Source organism: Colias eurytheme, chromosome 26 (genome assembly GCF_061535395.1).
Source record: "Colias eurytheme isolate Ceu_HAF_F1 chromosome 26, ilColEury1 Martin Lab GWU primary, whole genome shotgun sequence".
NCBI lineage: Eukaryota > Metazoa > Arthropoda > Insecta > Lepidoptera > Pieridae > Colias > Colias eurytheme.
The window spans coordinates 125,617-151,252 of NC_143005.1; the positions used below are offsets into that span (position 1 = coordinate 125,617).

The window sequence follows — 25,636 nt, forward strand, 5'->3', positions numbered from 1 at the left end:
TCAATAATATTTTTGTTTGTCTCTAAACCTATTTTGTATCTACATACATGCTACCACAAAACTGTATCGGAGACAATCCTGTCAGTTAGGCAAATAGGTATAAAAAATAAAATAAAGCAAGCACTGCCATCTTATGTTCATATTTATTATTTAAGTAGAAGGCAAAATGTCATTGAAATATTTTTAACTACAGAATTTATAATTTTCTAAAAGTTATAGGTAGGTATAAATTTAGATTGCACCATCTATTGGTCTAATAAAACTTCTAAAAGTTATCAAATAAAAGTAGAGCCTACATTTTCACTTTGTAAGAATCTAAAATCGGACCTACCTCTATAACCTCTGAAACCTATTTTTATATTTTGAAGTTGGTTTTATTACCTTATTATACCTAAAAGCTTTATTTTGTCTCACTAAAAACATTGTTGTATGTAGGTACCTACCTACACCGTTTCATAAATGTCTTTCCTTGTTTTTCAGTAGGTACCTAACCATATTTTACTAAATAATTCAAACTTGAATTTATTTCACAATATTGAATTAATATTTTTATCTTATTTATACCTATGTTAATGAACATTTTACATGAATGTAACACGTTTAATAGAGTTGTGTAATTTATTCCAAAGAATAATGATAGCTCTGATTTAACATGGATTACCTACTACTGTTTTTGTTTGAGACTAATTATAATTTTTGTAGCATCTGCATAAAATAAAACAGATTTGGTGGTTTAACGAAACACAACACGATATTTATCGCCCATTTCGAATTATGACATTCGTGCTTACATCACATTTAATTAACGGCCGTAATTAGGAGGCCGATAAAACGCCGACGGAAAAAATGTAGGCAGCAATAGAGCGGAGCTCGTTGGGCTACCGAATTAACGAGCGGCTCGGAACCGCTCATGTAATTACACCGCGACTCCGATACCTACCTCGCCGGGGCGGAGCCGCCGCCGGATCAATACGCGGCGGAACACCGGGCTCCGGCCGGGGCGTATGCCCGCCTCCGTCGCACTCACGGCGCGGGCCCCCCGTGAGAGCGAGACGCCGCGCCGCACCTCTCATTTGCCGCACGCAGCCCTATGGGCGTATCACGCCGTAGCGCGCAGCGGTGAGCCGGCTCAGTCGAGACGAGAGAGCGTGCCGTGCGCGTGCGTGCACCGGTGTGCCATGCGAACCGCGTGAACTGCACCATGCTCGTGCCCCCGGAGATGATGGCGGCCCAGTCCAAGCTCGTCTACCAGATGAACAAATACTATAACGAGCGCGTCGCCAACCGCAAGGCGCAAATTGCGAAAACAATTCATGAAGTCTGCCGCATCGTGCAGGATGTCCTCAAAGAGGTCGAGCTGCAGGAGCCGAGGTTCATATCCTCTCTCACGGACTACAACGGCCGGTTCGACGGCTTGGAAGTCGTGTCACCCCATGAATTCGAAATCATCATTTACCTGAATCAAATGGGAGTGTTGAACTTCGTCGACGACGGCTCGCTGCCGGGCTGCGCCGTGCTCAAGCTGAGCGACGGCAGGAAGCGCTCCATGTCCCTGTGGGTCGAATTCATCACGGCCTCTGGATATTTATCGGCGAGGAAGATTCGATCCCGATTTCAAACGTTAGTGGCGCAAGCTTGTGACAAGTGCTCCTACCGTGATTGCGTTAAAATGATCGCCGAAACGACTGAAGTGAAACTAAGAATCCGCGAAAGGTACATAGTGCAAATAACACCAGCATTCAAATGCGCCGGCCTGTGGCCCAGGTCGGCGGCACATTGGCCTCTACCGACGATACCGTGGCCGCACCCCAATATAGTCGCCGAAGTGAAAACGGAAGGATTCGATCTTCTGTCAAAAGAATGCCTCACGCTGCAAGGGAAAAATTCTGCAATGGAAGGAGACGCGTGGGTGTTGAGTTTTTTTGAAGCTGAAAACAGATTACTTCAAGGAGGTTGTCGAAGAAAGTGTTTAAGTATACTTAAAACGATCAGAGATAGGCACTTGGACTTGCCCGGCAACCCGGTGACGTGCTACCACATGAAAACGCTCCTGCTGTACGAGTGCGAGAAGCACCCCCGCGAGCACGAGTGGGACGAGGCGGCCATCGGGGACCGCATCAACGGGATCTTCCTGCAGCTGATCTCGTCGCTGCAGTGCCGGCGCTGCCCGCACTACTTCCTGCCGCACGTGGACCTGTTCAAGGGCAAGTCACCGACTGCCATGGAGAACGCTGCCAAGCAGGTGTGGCGGCTGACGAGGGAGATGCTCACCAACTCGCGAGCCTTCGAGAAACTTTGAGCGCCTGTAGTTTAGTATCGCGGTGTGAGTGGAATAGTGCGTAGCTGAATAGCTCGAGTCATTTTATTTAAGCTAGGGATGTGCTCCGGTAGGCCCCGTGCCCGTGCGATGTGTGTGCATCTCCGGTTGCGTGGAGGAGACTGTAAGTAGTGACTCTACTGATACTTTACGAGTTCTCGATATTATTTGTGATATAATGTAAATAGCTTACTTGTTGTACAATTTTAGTGATATTTAATTTAAAATTAAATAAAATCATGTATTTATTTGACTGAAATCTTTTAAGTAGGTTTTAAATGGATATTATAATAAATCTTTAAAAAAATGCAATGACTTCTTTTAATTCGCACTAAACCTTTACATTATAACAATCTGATTGACCAATATAATAGACTACAGAAAATTATCTTCTATGCATAAAACCATATTTTGACGAATATCTTATGAAAACGCTTGACGGCAAAAACTTAAGCCTAGAAAATATAAATAATAAAATGTTTCTCATAATAATTTCCGCTTCTGTAACACATAACAAGCCAGTCAGAAATATTCAATTGAGCAATCAGTAAATTGATAAACTAAGCTACACAATTAGACTAAATAAACACTTTTAAAATAATATTTAAGACTCAGAGTAATGTTTTAGGCCACTATTTTATTATTTGGATGTAGGTAATGTTCTTGAAAGTTACCTTATATTATTTTATTACCTATTTGAATATAATTAGAATATGTAGAGATGTTGCTCTACATTCATCTAGTTATTTTATATCAGTAAGTATTCAACTTAAATACTGGTATGAAAAAAAGGAATAGCTCTTGAGATCAAAATTATTCATCGTCATAACTCTTAAAGTATCAACTTGCTAATCACGCAAACATTTGATAGAGATAATTATTTAATAGTTTATTTATAATCTTTATATATAAAAATGAATCGCAAAATGTGTTGGTAAGCGCATAACTCGAGAACGGCTGAACCGATTTCGATAATTCTTTTTTTATTATATTCCTTGAAGTACGAGGATGGTTTTTTATGTAGAGAAAACGTAAATATTATGTACCACGGGCGAAGCCGGGGCGGACCGCTAGTTACCAATATATTCTTCATAAAAATTCTCAATATGTGTAACACCTGTGTTTTTTTAAGATTTAATACAAATACTTAAAACTATTAGCTATTATGAGAGCTAATTTTTTTTATCCATCCATCAATAAGAGCCAGCCAAGGCAAGAGGCTACACTCATATTATGAAAAGCTAGGAATATGCAGAATATATCAGTCATAGACTAATGTGATTATAAGTTATAACTCACGATATTTATTTAATTGATCACATACCTAATAAAAGATATACAAATTACGCATCATAATTGTTATGTATATTCTTGAGATTCCATTATACATATATCTAATACTGTCAACAATTCAACATAATGTAGAACCAAGGTAGAACCGCTGCATGCCCGTACCTATTATAAAAAATTATAAGTTAACAAAACCTGTCAATTAGGATATCTATAAAAAACATGAATAAAAACACTTCTATTCAAAATACAACTAAATATCTTAATAATGTAGAGCCTCTAATTTACGTAGTTTTAAAATATAACGTTACACTCGATAAATTTTTATTATAAATGAGGCAAATGTTATTCTTAGGCTAGACCAGCCTGTGAAGTGAACATTAAGCTGGGTCCTACGTGCGGTGTCAGGTTACTCGGAGACGGGCCCGGGCCTTAGGCTATGTGCCCACTGACACAACATTATAATATTTTGTTAGTTAAATAAGTTGACTTGAAGAGGTTAAAAATAATGGAAAGACTTTTAGTTAGTTTTCCTCAATAATTAAGAAGCAATTTTGGTAATTTTACGATAAATGTAGGTTTGATAAAATAATTTAGATATAGTGCTTTTTAAATAAAAATACTATGTATCTTTAAAGAGCAAAATCAACGATACATTGAAATTCACCCGATTTATTTACAACAGTTACGAAATATGTCAGTATCTGAATCAATTACCTAAGCAATAACTTTACTATTTGGTTGGAAGTGCTAGTTTTTTCATCATAGTATATGGTATTTAGTCGCTTTTCTAGAAGAATAATTTAATACCTGCAAGCGACTAAAAAGTTTTTTAAATAATTTTCTGTAGTATCTACCTGCCATAAAATTAACTCTACGTCTTTTTAGACAAAACATTCAAAATATAGATACAATTATATTCGACATTATCAGCATTATTTTGTTCCTGTTAAGGCTTATACATGCGCTAATAACCTTGACCATACTTGACGGATCTCAAACCTCTCCCGCTGCACCTTCTTTTTTCCTCGCATTTTGTATTTAAAAAGATACTAATGAGTGAAAAAAAATTTCCTCGTCAGGGACTGTTGTGTAACTGATAATTTATTAAACATAAAATTTTCAGAGCTCTAAGTCAGCAGGTTACGAAGTTTATAGAGTATTTGCGGAAAAATCGATGACCACGGCACATTTTTTTTCTAGAAATCTATTAACTTTGGAAAAAATTCCTCGCGAGCAATTAAAGATCAAAGACCATCCTATTTTATATATTTTTTTCGGTATTGTGCTTTATGTTGTACCAGACTTTATAGAGGTTGAACATAGTCGAAATTGCCGGGTAACGCCTTAATGTCGTACTCCCACACAAGTAACAAACACACTTGGTATTTACGTAAAATGTAAATATATTTTATAAAAATACAGTGAGCAAGAACCTTAAATGTCATCGATGACTGGAGAGCCGCGGCCGTGGGTGTCTCCGAGCCGCAACACTCGTAAGAATGCCGGTTTAATCGAGCTCATTATTCGAGGTGTACAGTTTCAAAACTTGGCTTTTGTGATCACTATTTATAATGATCATTCGAATCAACTGACTGAATACTACTCTATAAGAAATGTTATAACGTTATAATGACAATATTGTTTATATTGAAATGGTATGCAGTAAAAAGGCGGAATGTAACAAAGCGGCTCTGTTCGCGCGCTCTCGGCTCTCAAAAAACATAATATTTCAATAACGCAACGCCAAACAAACACGCTCGGAGCCGGTCGCGGCGGAACGCAACATTGCTTGTCGCATGCGGCATAGCCAGTATACATTATACTGAAGGGAAGAAATAGTGCATAATTCATCTTATATATAAAATTCTCGTGTCACAATGTTAGTCTGCATACTCCTCCGAAACGGGTGGACCGATTCTCATGAAATTTTCTGTGCATATCGGGTACACTACGATTAGAAGCTATAATTTGATACAACTCAAAAACGCATGTTGTATTTGCCTGTAATTGGATCTACATCTTGCTATGCATGCTAATTATGTCACATACTCAAAATATATTATAAATATAAGATGTACATCTGTTGGCAAATCAAATAAATAAAATAAATAAATAAATAAGTCTGAGAATCGGCCAACATCTATTTTTCATATGTACCACGGGCGAAGCCGGGGCGGGCCGCTAGTATTATATAACAAAGAAAACAGAAAAGCTCATTATTGAATCCGTTAATTTCCCCGTCTTTATCTTTTATAAATAATCTCTAGATTTGGAGAATATTGCTTTATCAGATTTACCTCTGCATACCAAGCAATAAGTTTAATAGATTTTATAGAGGCTTCATAAATTAACATTGTTAAATTTGGGCATTTTAATCAATTGCAATAAAATCAACTTTAATTAAAGAACATACCAATCAGAATGTCAATAATTTTGTTTTTATGTGTTATACCTGAATGGAAACAAGACGACCAAAACTTTGGAACGTCACCAATCTGTTTATTGCGAATCTAATAAGAATTTGCGAGTTCAATACTAAGGTGTGTAATTTTCCTGTTCAAGATTACAACAATTGCAGACCTCTAGGTATTCCGTTGTGCCTGTTTCCATAATAGAATACAAAAGTGGAAACAATTAGGCGTATGGCTCGTCCCCGGCCGCTGTCTCGTAAACCCGCCTACGCGCGACTTTTTCCCCGCGTGCCCCGACCGACTTATTTATCGGCGATCCGGCCCAAACACAACTTAGCGAAACAAATATTTAACGATGGCATACATTACGTGCTCCTTAATGCAGCCACTCGCCAGCGACACGTAGGCGATCCTCGATTTATGCCGCAATATCTAAATTGAAAACATTCAACATACGAAAGCTATTTGGGTAGTCGGCGGCTCACTTGCGCTCGCCATAAATGGCTCTATCGAAGCTCATTCTCCATCGAGTCGACTGCAGCAATTCTAGTTTAATTTTGATTTATTACGCTATCAAGTTTATTATAATAATTACATTCATTATGCCATTACATTTATGAATTAGCGTTGATTTTCCTTATATCCAGTGCAGAAAAAAAAAACTGATGTTTTAATTTCTGAACACTCTTGTGAAATAAAACCTGTATCAACAGTTATCATCAGTTCCCTTGATGCAATTTAATATGAAATAATATATATAATTTTGTGAAAAAGATGGATCATTTCAATTTAATTAAAAATAGAAGAAAATAATTTTCGGTAGGTAGGTATACCGAATTTAACTGAACAGTAAGTTGCGTGGTTGTGTAAGACGAACAAAAACTGATAATTTAAAACGCGGGTGTTTTACGAGCGCTAGATTTAAGTGGTAGTTATAAAAAAACGAGCCCGTGATCAGTATTCAATAAAACGGCACGTTTCACAATCGTTTAGAGTTAACAGATATTTTACGAGGTATAAATAAGGATGGGCGGACAGACGGACGCGGCCCGGCGTAATGAATAGGAGCCGGGGCGGCGCTAGTGCCCGCACTCCGCGCTGCTTGCTCTGCTGTCATAACAATTCGTTTGGGACGCCCTGACGATTATAAATCCATTCATATTCGAACCTTTAGTCAAACGTTTATTTATTTAGCTAAACATAGTTCAAATTCATCTTTAATGAACTGTGAGCGCTAACTGAAGACTCTAACATCAGTATCTTTGAATTTTATTTGCAAATTTATTGAACACACATTAAGTTAAACGACTACTATAGGTACCTAGTGCACAAATAATAATTTGAAATGCTACATTCACATAATGTTAACAACTAAGTAGAATTGAAATCGTAAGCAACTTAAACGTTGTTAACGCGTAATAAAACTCATATCAATGTTTATGAGATTTAACGTGTGTTTCATCGGAACAAATGGCCGGGTTATCTTATCGCGGCGTAATGGTCATTGGGCCATAAAGTCTGTAGCAGAGGCTGTAATTGATCATTAAGTTACAGCTAGAGATAACAGCCACATTGCTAGGCCCAGCCTCGTAACATTGTCGACGCTATGACTTGATATCTTCGCCGAGTAAACAGCGCATTTGTTGATATATTTAATTATATTTGTCGATTGTTTATGACAAACAACAAATATGGAATATATTGCATATTGAATGCACTACGTGAAAAGATTTCAACGTCTGCACTGAGATAATTGCAACTGTAAGAGCAAATAATTGATTGACTATTAAAGTCAAAGAAAACATTTTCAAATGTTCTAATAGCAGTAACCGTTTAAAGACTTGCAAAATTGATATAAATGAAAAGATATATACGATATTTGCATTAATTGGACTCTACATTATAATATGAAACGCAATATCAATGATGCAAATCCATATGCAAGCGTGAGAATCACATAAGTACAGCGCAGTTTACGCTCATACGCAGCAATGTGGATACATATTAAATGTAAAATTATTCTCAGTCCTGCTATGTATGCACCTTCATTTGACTAAATTTACTGACACTGAATTTCCCTCTATGTTTAGCGGTTTATGTGCAAATATATTACCGAATAAACGGTTATAGTGATGTGGTACAACATTGTTTGTTATATATTCGCAATATACACAGGAATGTTCACGTTAGTTCAGTAAATTGCTCATATACGGATTTATATCATTGAAATTAGTTCGATCTCGTCCAGTTTCACTTTATTTTATAAATGCTTTAAAAATATTCGGTTTTACAAAAAGTCTGACTGGCTAAATTTTTCCAAAAAAACGTTATTTACCTACAGCAAGATCTGCAAAACAACAGATATTCGTTCGCATTTAGTCATTGGTTACTAAAGCGGAAGCAAATAACATAATATCAAATCGGACAAACAGTAATAAATAATAATGCAAGTACCTAGATGATGACGGGTCATCGAGCATATAATATAAAGAATAAAAAAGCAATTGCAAAAATAACAATTATTGTAGGCCGGAATTATTTTTTAGATTACAATTTAGTGAGGCATGACGACATTTAGAAACTGTTTGGTTTCCTGACAATGCAATAAATTAGCACATAGATCAATATCTATGTGCCTTGTGTCCTTTCAAATTAATTTCCATTTATAAATTGAAGAGAAATATATTTTTGTACTTGTGTTTAGTTTTTGATCTATAAGGTCGACTAGCCGTTTAAATGTGTAGTCCGTATGTTAATTATAGCTATACCTACTTAAACAACTTTTTAATAATATAATATTAGCTACTATTTACAAATTACATGTAATACAAAAAACCGAAAGGACTACGTTGTATTCTTTACTACTACTTAAAAATTAAATGATGTTAATCAGTTCGCAAGTGTCCGCGTTTTGTGGAAATGTGTAAATACAAGTTACGTATAATTTAAGTAGGTAATTTAATAAAGTGACAAGTGTTTGAAATAATATTGTGAATATTTATTTAAATAAGTGCATTACATATCTACCTATACATTACTTACGAAATATTTAACTTAAATGACAATTTAGGATGCAAATTACGGAGGTATACCTACACATACGGTATGGATTATTTATATATTTTATAATTACGTACCTACCACGTACGTGCTAAAAAATAAAGAATTCAAAATGATATTGTATTCTTTCTTTCTTATAACCGTTCGTTAATAAATAATTAGCGTATAATAATGATACGCCAATAACAGGATATTTGCAGCGTTGAATTAACAATAGGAGACTTTAACAAGACATGTCATTGCATAGCTAAAGGTTAACAAACATATAAGGCAACAATCAACCAGCCCCGAGCTAAATATGTACATACTTAAGGATTACACCGTGAAATGAGTTGCTATTTCCATTCATTTATTTGTAAAATATAGATAATTTGAAGATGAATTACTAATATTTGAGAACCATCAAATCAAAATATTTTATCCTTGTTTCCTCTGGTAGCTACCACAATCGAGAGTTTTGTACATGAAATTATTGGGCATCTCATCAAAATAAAGCTACTCACGAAAAATTAGCTTGATAGTAATCACTTGCAAAAATGGGCGATGTATCCCGGACTAATACCTCACGGAAAAAAATATTTCCGTGATTAGAATGACTTTTTTGAAAACGGTTAAATATTTCGTTTACAAATTCAATACTCCTATCTTTATAACCTAGTTCAGCTTGATTAGGTATGTCAGAAGCCTAATAAAGACAGCAAGGTATATTGTATGAAGATATTATGATGATTACAGGTAGATCACGTGATTTTAATTTTGGGACAACCTGTTATGAATTGTCTTTTTTCAGTTTTGGAGAGTAAGTAGGTACATCTAAATTCAACCTTGTTATGTTTTTCCTGTAGCAACAAAAAGTGCGATCAGGTAGTCTTCCTCTATTTAAATGTCTAGACAGTGTAATATATTCTAGTATTTGTAATACAATGACTGAAGGATCAAACACCGTTTCCTAGGTTTCAACATTTTTGTGTCGATTTGTGAAATAACTCAGTCTACGTTTAAATAGACATGAACATTAAATGGCGGTCAATACTTAAACGATTTCATGGAAAATAATTATTTTACTAGTACCTAAGTAAACGAGATAATATTGCAACGCGTTGTGCAAAAAGTTGAGCCGAGCAATGAGGATAATATTGACAGAAGGTTTTATTTAAAATTTTAATATGCTGATTGCTGATGTTTTATTTAAAAATTTAATATGCTTTATTATCTAATAACAGAATAAGTTGGTAGCTTTATTATAAAATAATGAATGGAATGAATCGTTGAGAATCAATATTTTCATAACTCCCTTATTAGTTTATTACCTACTTTTATTTAAAATAGGTTGCTTTAAAATGTTACTGAAATAGGTATCCCATATTACCTATATTATATGGTCACAATTCCACTTTATGCCTACGCGCTAAATAAACTATTTTCTAATCGATTACGAAGCATCCGCGTCGACCAGCAGCGATGAAATCAAGCGAATAATCCCATAACGCGATCGCAACTTTACATATTCATTACTTAGAGCCTTATTATTTCAATATCCATGAATCAGAGAGGATCGGCTCCGTTTCGCGGTCATTTGCATTTAAAGACCAATAGTAATACGCAGGTTACATGCGCACCGTATGGAAATGGAATATAATCGAACAGCGATGGCGACGATCCTGAATAATTCATTGCGCAAATTGTAATATTATACAAATTACGTCGGTTTGTCGCTCGCAGCCGCAGCCGCAGCGGACGGACGCGCGTCCAGCGCTGCCATGTGTGGCGCAATCTGCCTGCCACTAGCCAGAGGTCTCTCATAGTACAGATTGTTTACGATTCACATTTCCATGGAAGGACAGCAAAACGGTGTGAACTAGGAACTCATTTACATGTTGGTTTGCTGTATTTTGTCAACTTTCTTCAACTACTCGGAAATTATTCAACCTATTTGCATAGTTTAATAAAGTTCCCTTGACTGGTATGTAATCGGATGTTTCGTTATAATTTTGTCAATCCCCGATAATTACTCGTTCAATTCCTAATTTATACAGTTTTGTTTATTTTTCTTGATGATACATGCATGCATGGAAGAAAAGTATCAAGGTAGTAAACTAGTGAACGTGGGCACGTTTTTCTAAAGTAATAAACAAATAAGGCTGATGTACCTAAAACATATTTTAAATCAACGAACAGGTTCATTGGAATAAGACTCGGCAGCTCTACATAAAAAGTGCATTTTGTATTTCAGTTTCAATTAGGTATCTGCATTCCATTAAATACATACTGTTTTACACGAAGACGCATAAATAAATAATTAATAGATTTAAATTTATGAATAAGTGGTAATTAAATCTAGAAATGAATACAGGCGCAGTGACTAAACCGAAATTTGTTTTAATATTGCCTCTACAAGTAGAACAAAACTGTAAGATATGGATTATCATTACCAATTCCATTACCACATTCATGTCACATATCATAACAATTAGCGACGTGTCTGTATGTCTGTAACGGTAGGCGACGATGGCGCCTCGCACCGCGCACACCTACTGCATTAATACCTTTATATATTATGATAATCAATATGATAATCGAATTTATTGTTTGCATGTATGATCAGCTCGATGTTTTGGAAAGGCATTAGGGTGTGCGTCGTCTGGAATAATAAGAGGAGTGTCAAAAATATATTTTTATTCCGTATGTGCTTAGGGACATTTTAATACAGTTAGAGGTCGAATCAATAACGTGCTTATCAATTATTATACATGGTTAAATTTGGTAGTATGATTTGTTTTAATTTTATTGAATAAACCTGCTTGACAAATTGTAACCCTAACATTGAATTACGATTTTTGGCAAGATGGGTTTATCGAGAAATAGCATTTACTGGATATTTAATCTAGAAAGATGTACTGGTATTTTATTATATATATACCTTTTTCAATTTATTTATATAATTCTAGAATTGAATCTAAATCTTCAGAGAATAGGTAAGTATTATAGCATGCCATCATAGGTGCATAATATATCGTGCATTGATATTATATCTCAGAGCGCGTGGTGGGCGGTGAGGTGAGGGCTACCAGGAGGAGGGGAGGAGGGGGTACACTGTACAGTCGGGCTGAGCTCAGAGCAGTGCGGTTTGATGGCGAGCTAGTGAAGCGAGCGTTGTGCGCACCCGAGCGGGTAATGCGAAGAGACTCGCCAAAGAGCAGCGCCCGCACTGACGGCGGGGAAATAACTACGATTTACTGACAATCCTACATATTAAATTGTAATAAGGAAAGTTTAACCTGCCTAAATTTTTCCATGGATAATAATATTTCTCGATTAGCACATACCTACATAATATGTTTTCCGACGAACAGATGAATGAAGCCGCGATTAAGTAATAATAAACACACTAATGTGAAGAATGTTAGTTTTTTCACTCAAAATAGGTACGACTATATTCTTCACTGTCAAAGAAATTGGATAATGATAAAACAATATACGCTACACCTATTACCTACCTACTACTATAATATAATGATATAAAATAAAATTCTTCACGTCTGATCTATTCTGCACAACGTTGTCTCTACTAATGACTTATGACTTTTCCAGTTCAATGAAACAAAACTAATGAAATTATTATGATATCACTCACATTACTTTGGTCAAAAAAGATCAGAGAATAATAAGTAACTCTATGGCTGCTGAAGTCAAATAATATCAAAGAATTTGTTTTTTCTCGGTTGAACTGTACCTACTTGAGTATTACATACCTACATTATTGTATGTTAATTAACTAAACTGTATTTAATTATAACATGAAGTCATGCGTGACCAGAATGTATAGCATGTTTCATTTCAGCTAATCATTTAAAAATTGTTATTTATAACTGATTGATATTCGATGCACATAATACAATTTATAGCAAAGTATTACCCACTCGCTTACAGTGGAGGCACACCGCGTGCATTCGCTCGGAAAACATTGAATATTTAGTAAAAACGGCTCGGCTCCACGACACAATGCGCCGCCAAATATTATTCGTTATTATACATTATACGAATAATTGCTACAATAACAGATATGATGCCCTTTGTTACGGCGCAGATCGCGCGGCAATAAAGATATTATAATCCCGCCTTTGTGCGACGCATCACCTGAATGCTGTACGATTCAATAAAATACATTTTTTGGAGCATCGAGGATAATGTTATCGGTTATTATATGGATATTTGAGATGCGCTTTGAACGAAGCAGTGTGTGTTTATGCAAATCAAATTTTGTTGTTGTTATTATTTTTTTGCTACACTTTAATATTTGCTCTATCTTTAAAATTTTAAACAAATTAATTTAAATTTTTTAATGTCTGTTTGTTTTATTATGTAGATGTTTTTCGATACAAAATAAACATTTAACGGACAAAGGCCTACCTTAAAGTACACGACATAGGCCCACGCAAGCGTTAAAAGGTATGAATATATATTAATAATATAAATTTGAATAAGGACGCTTCGCAAACTTTTTTAGTGTTTCCGCGCGATAACAGAGGATGCCCAAAAAGCATTTCTGTGTAACTTCCACGACGGAAAAAGAAAAAAAAATTAAACACGAACCGGCCGTGACGCAGACGACATTTTTCAATATCGACGCAAAAAAAAATATTAGGCGAAATATAAGTTGAGTTTTATTTCGAGCGCGCTATCGCGTCTCGCTTGACGTGCCTTTATCGGGGTGAATATTATTCAACGCGCAACAAATAAAAACAAAAATATCCCTCGCCACTAACAGCGTAAGGTTTGAATTTCGAAAATATGTCTTTTTGAAATTTCATCGTTATTGTTTTAAGCTGTTCGTGGATGGCTCGTTGGAGCGGGACGGAGATGGGAGATCGAGCACGCGCGAGCGGGACGGGCGCGGCTATGATGGACGGGCCGAGCGCGGCCTCGCGACGCGGCCCATAGCTCAAACCGCGCCACATACTTTCTCATCCCCATTCTAAAATAACCTACAATTTAGTTTTTATGCACGCGCAGTATATTTAGTTGACATTGTCGTTGTATTCGTTCATAAAAAAGTGTTAAGTGGTTGATTTATATAAAGTGCAGCGCTTCCTGTGACATTATTAACTGGAATGGCTCAGAGCCGCCGCCGGCCGCCAGCCGCCTAGCACCACTTCGGAATAATTCATCAACTTATTTATTCACTTTGTACGCCAAAGTGTCATAAAATTATCACGTAAAAATGTTAACTGCCGCATACAAAAACGACACTATTTTATATATACAGGGTGTACCAAAAAGTAGTGATGAACGGAAGCTGAGAGGTAGAGGACCTAGAGGGCTATCCGAATCACCCCCATGTATGTTATGCGATTTTTCGTATTTTCGGAGTTATGACGTTTTTTTCAATTTTTCACCTATCGCCGAGTACGATGATATTTTCACTCATGCTGACGTCAATGATTGCGCAAGATGCTTGATTTTTTTTTGTGTGCTAAGCTGAAAGATAGGCCAATTCAGTATGGTAACATTTACTATCGTTAGATCTTTGAATGGAATAAAAAAAAGAATTAAATGGCAAGAAAGATAAAATTACCCAGTATGTTCACCACTTCAAGGGCCCGTAAAAAAATAAAATCACATAAAAAAAGTTTTCCGTATTTGACTTTTAAAAACTTGCTCTATCTATCAGATAGCTACCCTGAAAATTTCATTTTATTATTCAGAAGGCTTCAATCGAAAAATTTAAATCTAAATGTGGTAAGTGCAAAAATTGAATTAACATTATGATCATTAAAACCAATAAATAGGTGTTTAATTACCAGAAATTTTTAAAATAACCCCGCTGTTGCTCAATGCAAGTGCGACATCACCGTAAAAAGTTGTCTTTTAAATGTCTGAATGCCCTTTTATCATTTTTAATGGTTTCTTCTGCTACTATGAATTTCCGGGTTATTTCGTCCAAATTGTGGCATTCTCTCAAGTAGCCGAGGTCTTTTTAGTATTCCCATTGAAACAAATCAATGGGGTTTAGGTCGAGGGACCGTAGAGGCCAGGCTTTAAGGCAGGCGTCACCGGCGCATGCGCAGGCTGCAACGATCAATCCATCTTTCAGGGTATCTTTGCCCTTTAGCCTGGCCTGCACGGTCTCCGGACATAAACCCTATTGATTTTTTTCCGTGGGTATACTACAAGGCGAGAGACTGCCACAATTTGGACGAAATAACCCGGAAATTCATAGTAGCAGAAGAAACCATTAAAAATGATAAAAGGGCATTCAGACATTTAAAAGACAACTTTTTACGGTGATGTCGCACTTGCATTGAGCAACAGCGGGGTTATTTTAAAAATTTCTGGTAATTAAACACCTATTTATTGGTTTTAATGATCATAATGTTAATTCAATTTTTGCACTTACCACATTTAGATTTAAATTTTTCGATTGAAGCCTTCTGAATAATAAAATGAAATTTTCAGGGTAGCTATCTGATAGATAGAGCAAGTTTTTAAAAGTCAAACGGAAAACTTTTTTTATGTGATTTTATTTTTTTACGGGCCCTTGAAGTGGTGAACATACTGGGTAATTTTATCTTTCTTGCCATTTAATTCTTTTTTTTATTCCATTCAAAGATCTAACGATAGTAAATGTTACCATACTGAATTGGCCTATCTTTCAGCTTAGCACACAAAAAAAAATCAAGCATCTTCCGCAATCATTGACGTCAGCATGAGTGAAAATATCATCGTACTCGGCGATAGGTGAAAAATTGAAAAAAACGTCATAACTCCGAAAATACGAAAAATCGCATAACATACATGGGGGTGATTCGGATAGCCCTCTAGGTCCTCTACCTCTCAGCTTCCGTTCATCACTACTTTTTGGTACACCCTGTATAGCATGTATTTTAATTAAACTAAAACATAGGTACATTAGATAAGGTTTATAATAAGAAAGGAAATGAAACCTGCATTATTTTGGTGTATAAGACATGGAATCGTACCTACGCAACAGATAAAAAAATTAACGATTCAGATTAATCTAAAATATCATCAAATTTCCCTGAACATAGTTCATGGTGTAGATCCAATTTGCATGCTTGTGTTGAATGCGGATGTATTTTAAATAGAAGATGGTAAACGGCTAAAGTTTACAGATAAAAAGGACAAGCAGACTTCAGCATAGGAAGATGCTCTACCTTTCTCTCCAGCTTCTTAAACAAGGCACTGGCACACTCGCTACAACATTATAGAAATGTAATACCGAAGACATAAATTAGAAACTGGTCAATCTCTTAAATTAGTCACGATTTCGTAAAAAAAAAACCAATGAAAATTGAGCTTTCACACCTTGTATGTTTTAGATTAGATAAAAATTGGGTCGTGCAATGAACGAGTAGGTACCTGCTTAATCAATTAGACGAAATTTGAGTGTTTTTAATTTATCATAATTAATGGAGGTACTTAATAAGTGTATAATGCTCGCACCTCTCTTTATGGCCCTAGACAGGTGTTCTGCACTATTTGTACCGTGTGATAGGGTTTTGGCACATTGCGTGACTTCAGCAGTAACACGGATTGTTATTCGGTATCTTGTTTCGATAAGATTGTCACGGAAACGAGCAAGAAAACAGTCGTTCTACACTCGCTTGACATCTATGAAGTGCGCCATTTTAGCAAGATAAGGTTAGTTACGATTGCTAACATTATTTTGTACAACAACGAAGTATAGCCTAGTTGTATTCAATCTTAGCTGTGTTCTTCGATCTTAGCAATGTTCGTTTCTACGTATCCATTTCAGTTGGAGTTTTGTCTCCTTATTACAAAATAACAATAATGTAAAATGTTAGCTACTAAATTGTGTATTTTGAATATTTATAAGAGCAAATTCAGATATGTACAGATTCCTATAGAATATAGAGAGATCGAATTTTCCAAAACCGGTAGTAAATAGATAATAAATAATTTATCTGTACTATGGTGCTCCTAAAGGAAGTCAAGTAGTATCTATGAATAAATGTTAGATTATGAAAAGTTTGCTCCGCTATCAGCAGTTTGCAGCTGATCATGCATATTATCATAGTAGCTGATAGCCAATCTCGCCCGAAGTGTGTCGGAGTGACGGACGCTCTGCAGCGCTTTCCGCGCCGCACTGCTGGCTGTCGCAACTAACACGTGTTGCATTTACATACGCGGGCATGTCTAATTAATATTATAATACTTTGTTTACCGAATCGACTTCATGTTACTAAGAATAAACACACGTTCGTGTCGAAAGAAACATTGATATATTTTGATTTACAAATCACCTTCACAAAATCACAAAATTTAATTTGTTGCATTGACAGATTCAATTTGTGATTTGCCTTTTATTAATGTGATGTCGTCACTTGTTGGTATCGAAGATTGTATTGTTTCTTATTTGATTATTTGGTCTCTGTGATAATAAAAAATAAGTTGTAAGAGGTATCGGTCAATTAGGGAAAGCTGGCATGTTCACAGTACTCACACTTATGCAATTTCACTTACAGTATGTTCAAAAATAAATGCGACTCTAGTTTCATTTTAGACTTGAATTGTAAAATGGGTGCATTGTAGATATATATATGCAAATATAATTACTTATGAAAGCTCTCATAATTTACCTGTAAAATTATAATTTAAAAGTAAATCAATTGATGAAGTTAATTATTTATTCTAATAATAATCAATTGGATAAAAGTATTAATAATCATTCAATTATCAAATAATAATTAAATTCTTGACTTTGGTCGAGTAAAGATATCTAAGAAATATTATATTTGTAGTAAGTACGTAATACCTACCAATACGCGCTAACAAATATTATATGTGTTACATGTTTATTGTATAATTTTCACACTATTGGTTTTAAACTCAAACTCAAACATTTATACAATTAGACTTCTTCTAGAAGCACTTTTGAATCGTCATAACAGTTTAACAGTTTTAACATTACCACCAATTCAGAAAGCAGTATCTATAGAGAAGAAGAAGAATCTATTTAATCATAATCGTAATCTTCTACTTCACTGTAACTTTCATCGCTCGAAGAACTCGATGTTTCGTTGTCGGAATTTCTTAATGTTATTATAAATGAGTCAGTGTAATTATCTACTTTTGGTTCTAATTGAATATATTTTTCCTCATGTTCTCGCGTCTTTCTCCAAACGTCACTAAACATATCCAGACTAATAGCATTTGCTTCCTTTCTAAATAATTCTTCCACAGTTTTCAAGTTAAAGTTCACATTTTGTGATGCTACTTTCCCTTTAATTTTGCCCCATAGTAACTCTATTGGGTTGAGTTCTGGATGGTATGGTGGAAGGCGCAATACACTATGTCCATGATCTTTGAGGATTGCATCAAGTAGGTAAAAATTGTGTATAGTTTGGCTTATTTTTTTTAATAATGTGATAACTCTGATTATTAATTAGTAATTTGATTTTTGAAAAAAAAAATGCCGTAGTCAAAATTTATATTTTTCTAACAAGATCCTTATCATCCAAATTTCCACCTTGGTGAGAAAAATTGACATTTCTAATGAAAATGAACAAAAAATTAAATGATTTTATTAAATACTGTAAAATAGTCTATAATTCTTCCATTTACTGTATCACAAAATTCTTCATAGATTTTTAGATATTCGTACTACACCAATTACATCACCCTGTATTTATAAACAATTGCAAAATATGACACATACATAGGCCGGGAGATACTGACACAAAATTTCGGGTCATTTGTAACAGAATGGCGGTTCTACAGAGGTCTTATTACGCAATGACTAAAAGAAAAATGATGGTCACAACTCAGAACGCTGGTACCGGCGGACTAGTCGCGTGGGTGGCGAGAAAAAAAAATTCAAAAATTTGCAGATTTTCCGCGGTATGGCGACCATTTGGAATCGTCCGAAAAGTATGGCATGGCGATTTAAGTAAATGGCTGCACGACGATGGTTACCTGTGCAAAAGTGAGCCCGGTACAAATGGTTGAATTGTTTTTTTTAAATCAACGCATTCACGTCGGTATGGCGGACTGTAAGTCACATCGTAACTGTATGGCATGACACTACCGCCTACATCTTTTTTAAGGGCTATCGGTAAATTCTAAAATTTTTGTGTTACAAATCGTTGGACTTTCGCTATTTATCCGACGAGTGTGACTAACGCCCACGCGACTAGTCCGCCGGTACCAGCGTTCTGACCATCATTTTTATTTTTGTCATTGCGTACTAAGACCCCTCTAGACCGCCATCCTGTTACAAATGACCCGAAATTTTGTGTCAGTATCTCCCGGCCTAAGATGTGCAATGTGTAAATGTGTTGACGTTCCAGCTCTTCTTAATATAAGACAGCTTTCAGGACTACAATATTATTATAATTACTGCAAATTTACCTCTAAAGTTAATATTGTACATTGTTATATTGTAGGTGTTATTAATCAGCTTCTTTTGCAGAGGTCAATAATATGCAATGAGGATGACTCCTAATTTTTAATTTGACCGGTTTGACTTGAAATTGAAATATACATGTCCGAGATTGTCAACATTGTTTATTCATAATCAATTCCCGATTACCGATAATCTGCTTCATTACACAAATCCCGAGTGGCTATGGTCACCGGGCAGGGCCGGGCGCGCGGCGGGCGGCAGGCGCCGCGCCCGCGCTCCCACTGCGCCGCCCGCCTTGCTAGCAGCGCCGTAAATCTTACTAATGTTTTATTTACTAATATTTCACTTTTTATCACCGATGAGAAATTAATAAATGATTTATCGATCGGGTCACAAAATACCATTTTTTTTCAATAAAAAACCGACGAAGCAAACTCAATTGGAATCGTTCTGTTTCTATTTTAAACATTCCAAGCATGCTTTCCATAAGTCAATTCTATAATAATGCTGGTAGTGAGCAAATTATATTGACGAGCACTCATGTTCAAATTAGGACACTCATAAAGTGGCAGAAGCTAAGCACTCCAACATAAGGGTCTCTTGAGTACTTTAAGCACCCTTCAAGCGCGCGTGCCTTTTATATGCAAGTTTATTTTTTAGAATAAGTAGATAATTTTGAAAAAAATGTAACTAAAATATGAGCTATTATTGTAATTTTTAAACTAATAATAGAATATTAAGAATCTCTTAAGTATCATCACATTAAAAAACGGTAGAGTTCCTTACAATACAATACAACGGAAATTCCTTACAAACTTTGAAATAAACATTATAGTGTATTTCAAGTATTCTAATAAGGAATTTGAATGATTATACATTTTATTGATAACATTAGGATTGTTCCCAAAATCTCTACGAATTACTTCAATTACGGGAACAAAAAGAGTCAACGTAATAGTAGCAACCGTAAAAATCGCCTCTAAATTCCCAATTAAAATAAGTATAATGTCCCATTCGTAATTATAAAGTTCCAATAATAATTGTTATCTCTATTACACGTAATGGTCAGTGTGAGAGTTGTAATGCGGCGAGTCGAGTGAGAGCAGCTTATCTGTGTTTGTCTCGAATGTATGCCGTGCGAGCACACTGCACAACCAATTCAAGTTTATTGCAAATTTAATTAAACAATATTGATTAACAAAATCTAGATATGTAGATGTAAAAAAATGTAAAAAATAATCTATGTAAAAAACCTTTGGTTTTCACCGTAAAAAAAAACTGAAAGCGCTTTTATCGTATCATAATATTTTGCAGAAGACAGGCTAGTGTATGATTGAGTCACAAAAATATAAACTTCTAGGTATAAAGACAATTTTAGAAACGCACAATTTATTTAATCACATTTCGTTATAAATACTTCGTAATGACGCGGGAATAATGGAGCTGAAATATTCGGAAACACTCACAAAAGAATTTTCATAAACAAAAACTATTATCGATGTTAGCGATACGCGCTGTTTCGGGAACTCAACATACAATAAAAATAACAGAGAAATGTCGACGACGCGTCACTTCGACATCGATTTGCTCCCAAATTATTCAACTATTTTTATCTCTGGACTATAATATTAACACGTGAATGTGGCAAACGATTTATATTATTATACATGCAGTCATTATTTTATTATGATACTTACATAGAAGTAACTTTCAAATAATGAAAATAAATTGCACGTTAAAATATATTAAACATATTTTGCGAGTACCAGAGCTATAGAGAAAACTGCGAATTAAATGAAATAGCACAGATTCAAAGCCCACTTGGATAATAATTGTATTTCTCATCTTTAAATCCACTCGTAATGATTGTAAATTTTTACAATTTCGCAAATAATTCAATTTCATCCAGGGCATTTTTCAAAACATGAGTTTGGAAAAATGAAGCATTGATCTTGAAATTTATATTAAATTTGCTGCGCGTACCTATTGTATCTGGAGGGATCGCGTAATGAAAACAAATGACAGTGCGTAAGACACCACTCGTAAAATGTTATGAAATATTCAAGCGCAAGCGAGGGAGGGAATACGCTATAAAATATACTTTATACATAATACTCAAGTTTACTAAGACAAACAATGTTTAGAACACTGGAAAATGTAACAAGTTAAGTCAAACGGCACTTTGGCGAATAGAAAAATTGTAGGTAATGATATTGTGGCCTGTGGGACCTTTAATATTATGTTCTAAATTCTAATCGTTATAGTGCAAAATGAAATAGATCGATTAATTCTTAATAAATCAATCTTATTAAGATTGTTTAACTCGAACTTAACATTTTTCCCAGAAAATCTTGATCAAGCAAACATTTACTCAAATGTACAAACTCGCGGAAATCAAATACAACCTTCTATTACAATAAATATGAGGTCAACTATAAAAAACTTGGCAGCAAGTTATTAAGTTCCTTATAATGTTATTAACATTGAATTGAAGAGATTGCTATTTTATACTTAATTGTGAAATATGTGACAAAAAATAATGAGTAGTTTATCTTAAGCGTGTTGACACTACAAAGGGAGAATAAGTTATTTTAAGCTTAAATGGATCGTATAAACCATCTAAGGAAATTAAATAAAAAGTGTCACTTAACAGTAGCAAAGTACCAGGGGCTCATATCCATGGTGTAGCTTATAATTTAGTAGATGGCTAATGGAAGCAGCGCATTAAACGGTGCCGTATTTATAGAGCGGGCCAGGTGTTCGCGTCCCGAACGAGCAATATCCTAATAGCCGAACTCACTTAGCAGTGTGCCAGTGGCTGCTTTAAAAATACCAGCGTTTTCCCTACTTTATGATAACCAAAGTCACTTTCGTTAAAGCGAAACATTAATTAAATTATTTATTAATGCGATCGTATCTATGGTAATATAATGGCGGCGACAATTTCTAGGAGCCACGAATAAAATACCTGTTTACTTTATTAACGTTATTTTTAATTAGAACTGGCAAATTTATCGTTCATTGTCTTGTAGTCAATTTCTATATTGTATAATTTGAAGTTTTATATGGTAACAACCTTATCTGATGATATATAAAAATGGCATGGCATATAAATAGCATTTAATGTCGAAAACTAGTAAAGTAATAATGATTCTAGTGTTATTTATAATGATATTTGGTTGATGGAGATGAATGCTATAATAATATATATAATCTGAAGAAATTAACTTTTGCTGCGTTCGAAGCCTTTCAAGTTCCCTATAACCGCACAACATTCCGCCCATACGAAATAAAAGACGATCAATTCATGGAGTGCAATACAAAAGCACTAAACGAGTGAACCCTTTGTGATTGCGTTTGTAAACAAATTAAAAGTAATAAAACGAGAGGTGGCCGTTAACCCCCGTACAATCACATTACATGCACCCTCCGACCAACCCTTTCTGTGATGGATTGCTTTTCGCGTTATTTAATCATGTTCCGTTTTAAAACGTCTAAATTTTGACGTATTTTGCGTTCTAATTGAATGCTTTATACAGATTAATAAATAATATTACTAATTAACTTCATACATTTTAATTATTTTTACTCCATTAAATTATTTTTTTATATATTTATAGGTGAGAAAACGAATTGAATTGAATATTGATATTATCTACATATGTATTAAACAAATTGAGTAATTTACTTATATTCGCTTTAATCTTAATATAATGTGAGTGATCATTTAAATATGTACTTTCATTAAATTGAATATTTCTCAGTCGGTCTATTCGTGTATTAGGTACAGAAGTCTTTATTTATTTATAAACATGTGCAGTTAGAACTAAAAATTGCCATCAAAGAATTTTAATTTTGTATGTTTAAAAAAACACGGGAAGTTCACTATGAGGGCTTAAAGAGGACAAAAACAAAATCCGCTTTGTAAAGTAAGTATAGTAAGACCAGAGTAATACGGAACAGAGCCCTCGAGATGCACTCCCGGGGGACTCTGTACCCTCGCGCAAATTACTCTCAACAAGGGTTGACACAAATTTTTAAATTTGTTTATTATTTAATATTTTAGAAAATGATCACAGTTATATCATAAGTTGTTTATTTATGGATAATAGTTAATTGAAATTACTCCTATGAAAATCTTACGAAAACTTTAGTTTTTATGAAATGGAACAGAAGATGAAGGGATTTATTTAATACTATACCTCCATTTTAATATACACCCGCACTGACTAAGTACGTCATAGCAATGAATTCATATTCAATTGATGAACGTTTTTGTCTTCTATTGTAAATGATTCATTCATAAAATAATTTACATTTGCCTAAAAATTATTTTTTGAAGAAAATTGTGTCAGCCCTACTAACCAGCCGCGAAGAGCAAAGCAGCACAGAGCACAGCGAGTGTTTTGACTCCAACGCTTCCCGCCAATATATCACACGCCTAATGTATCGCAACGAGCACCAGCATCGACCCTGCATTCGAATATCACCTCTACTACTATGTTCATAGGATTTCATTTACAACAAACCGCTCTTAAATCGGATTAGTTCAAGTTCCAAAAAGCAACACCAGAAGGAATTGTAACCTTATCTCGGCGCACTGAGCCTCATTTTCTATCGTCCTTTTACGAATAGTTGATTCGTACGCGAATTTTGGCAATAATACCATTTTAAGTTACTTTAAGCGTTAACAACCCTTATTGCAAGGTAACACGATAGGAAATTGTTTATTTTTAATTAAAGAATCGAAAATGACAAGTTTGCAAAGTTCAATCCACATGAAAGCTTTGGGATTAGTGTTTGATGACATCATTATTTTCCAAATGGCGATCGTGTTACGATTCCTCTTGTTTGGGGATTGAATTTTTTTTATTTATCATAAGAGTGATGAAGATTTATTATCCGAATGTAATTTGGAGATTACTTCTGTGATGTACTTTGCGTTTTCGAGGCAAAAATGATAATAATGAATTGGTGGCTCTACATTTCAGAATTAATCAGTTGTAAATATTTTGTATATTGATTGAATCTCCTATTAAAATTAAATTAAATTTTAAATTCCCAAGAAAACAAGATTACCTACTGCACTAATTTTATAATAATATTTTTTATAGACAGTTCTCTACATTATTTTGACTTCAAGTCAGTTACATGCGTAGCGAGGCTCCGAGTGAATTATTTCTGAATTACGAATGCGAAATCCTTAAATCCCGAAAATCGCATGGGACGACCATCGCTAGCGGCAATAAATAATGCTTCCTGTATACATTTATATACCTTACAGGCTTTAAAAAAGGGGACATTTTAGCGTAACAATAAATATGAGTACAATAAGTCGTAGCAGGTCCACCCTTGTTTCAATTTTCCACATCGGCGCTCTCTGTCGGCCGAGATTGCAGTTGCTCAGTAAAATATCATTATTCTAACACGCAGATGTTCGCCAAATTACGATTCTGCTGAATAAACGCTATATAAATTGGAAACTCGTTTTTAATTAAAAAAGGATGAATGTAGATATTCGATAATAATTTGATTTGTTCTAAAGTCTAAATATTCACACTTCTACTACTATCCGTAATACACATGCAAAGTTTCGATTTATCATGTTTTACAAATTATTAGTAAAAAATTTGAAAATCTTATTAAGGAAAGAAAATTTTCTTTATTACACGACACTTAAAACTCGTGGTAAGTACTTAAAATGAGATAGATGGGCTATAAACAAAATCGCAAAGGACAATATTTTACAGTCGTAACATAAGTGCAATATTTATTGTCTAAACCTTTGATGTGAATAAAATAAACGCATGCAACTATATTTTATATCGAACAGACATCTCTCTAGTGAATCATTTAGTAAACACGGGGTAGAGCCGAGCCGGGCCCCGGGGACCCGTAACACGAGACCGACGGACAAATAGATAAATTTGTACACAAATAACACTATGTTACATTTCTCCACTGTGAGGGTTCACTCGATACCCCTCACAGACTCGTACGATTACAATTATATTATTTTAGTTTGAAAAAGGTATCATTCGAATTTTTATGACGGAATAAAGTTGCACCGAATAGAAATCTTGAAAAACCTACGAGCAAATAGGAGACGTAAATGGCACAACTTTATTTATCCAAGGAACGTTAAACAAAGTAGCATGGACCGACACA

At 34.9% G+C, this 25,636-nt stretch overlaps 2 protein-coding genes across 5 annotated transcripts in view; one reads left to right on the plus strand and one right to left on the minus strand.

Annotated features, from left to right (window-relative positions):
- rg (A kinase anchor protein rugose) overlaps positions 1 to 25,636 on the minus strand; it is a 402,779-nt gene that overhangs the window by 75,380 nt on the left and 301,763 nt on the right. The gene's annotated exons all lie outside the window — the stretch shown is intronic.
- Positions 1,124 to 2,629, plus strand: LOC149896974 (protein mab-21). The gene has a single exon (XM_090116904.1). The coding sequence runs from the start codon at positions 1,202 to 1,204 to the stop codon at positions 2,297 to 2,299; it is 1,098 nt and encodes a 365-aa protein (XP_089973030.1). The 5' UTR covers positions 1,124 to 1,201; the 3' UTR covers positions 2,300 to 2,629.

What these genes read in the sequence shown, in the direction of transcription:
- LOC149896974 (XM_090116904.1), top strand. Translation starts at nt 1,202, where the DNA reads ATGCTCGTGCCCCCGGAGATGATGGCGGCCCAGTCCAAGCTCGTCTAC.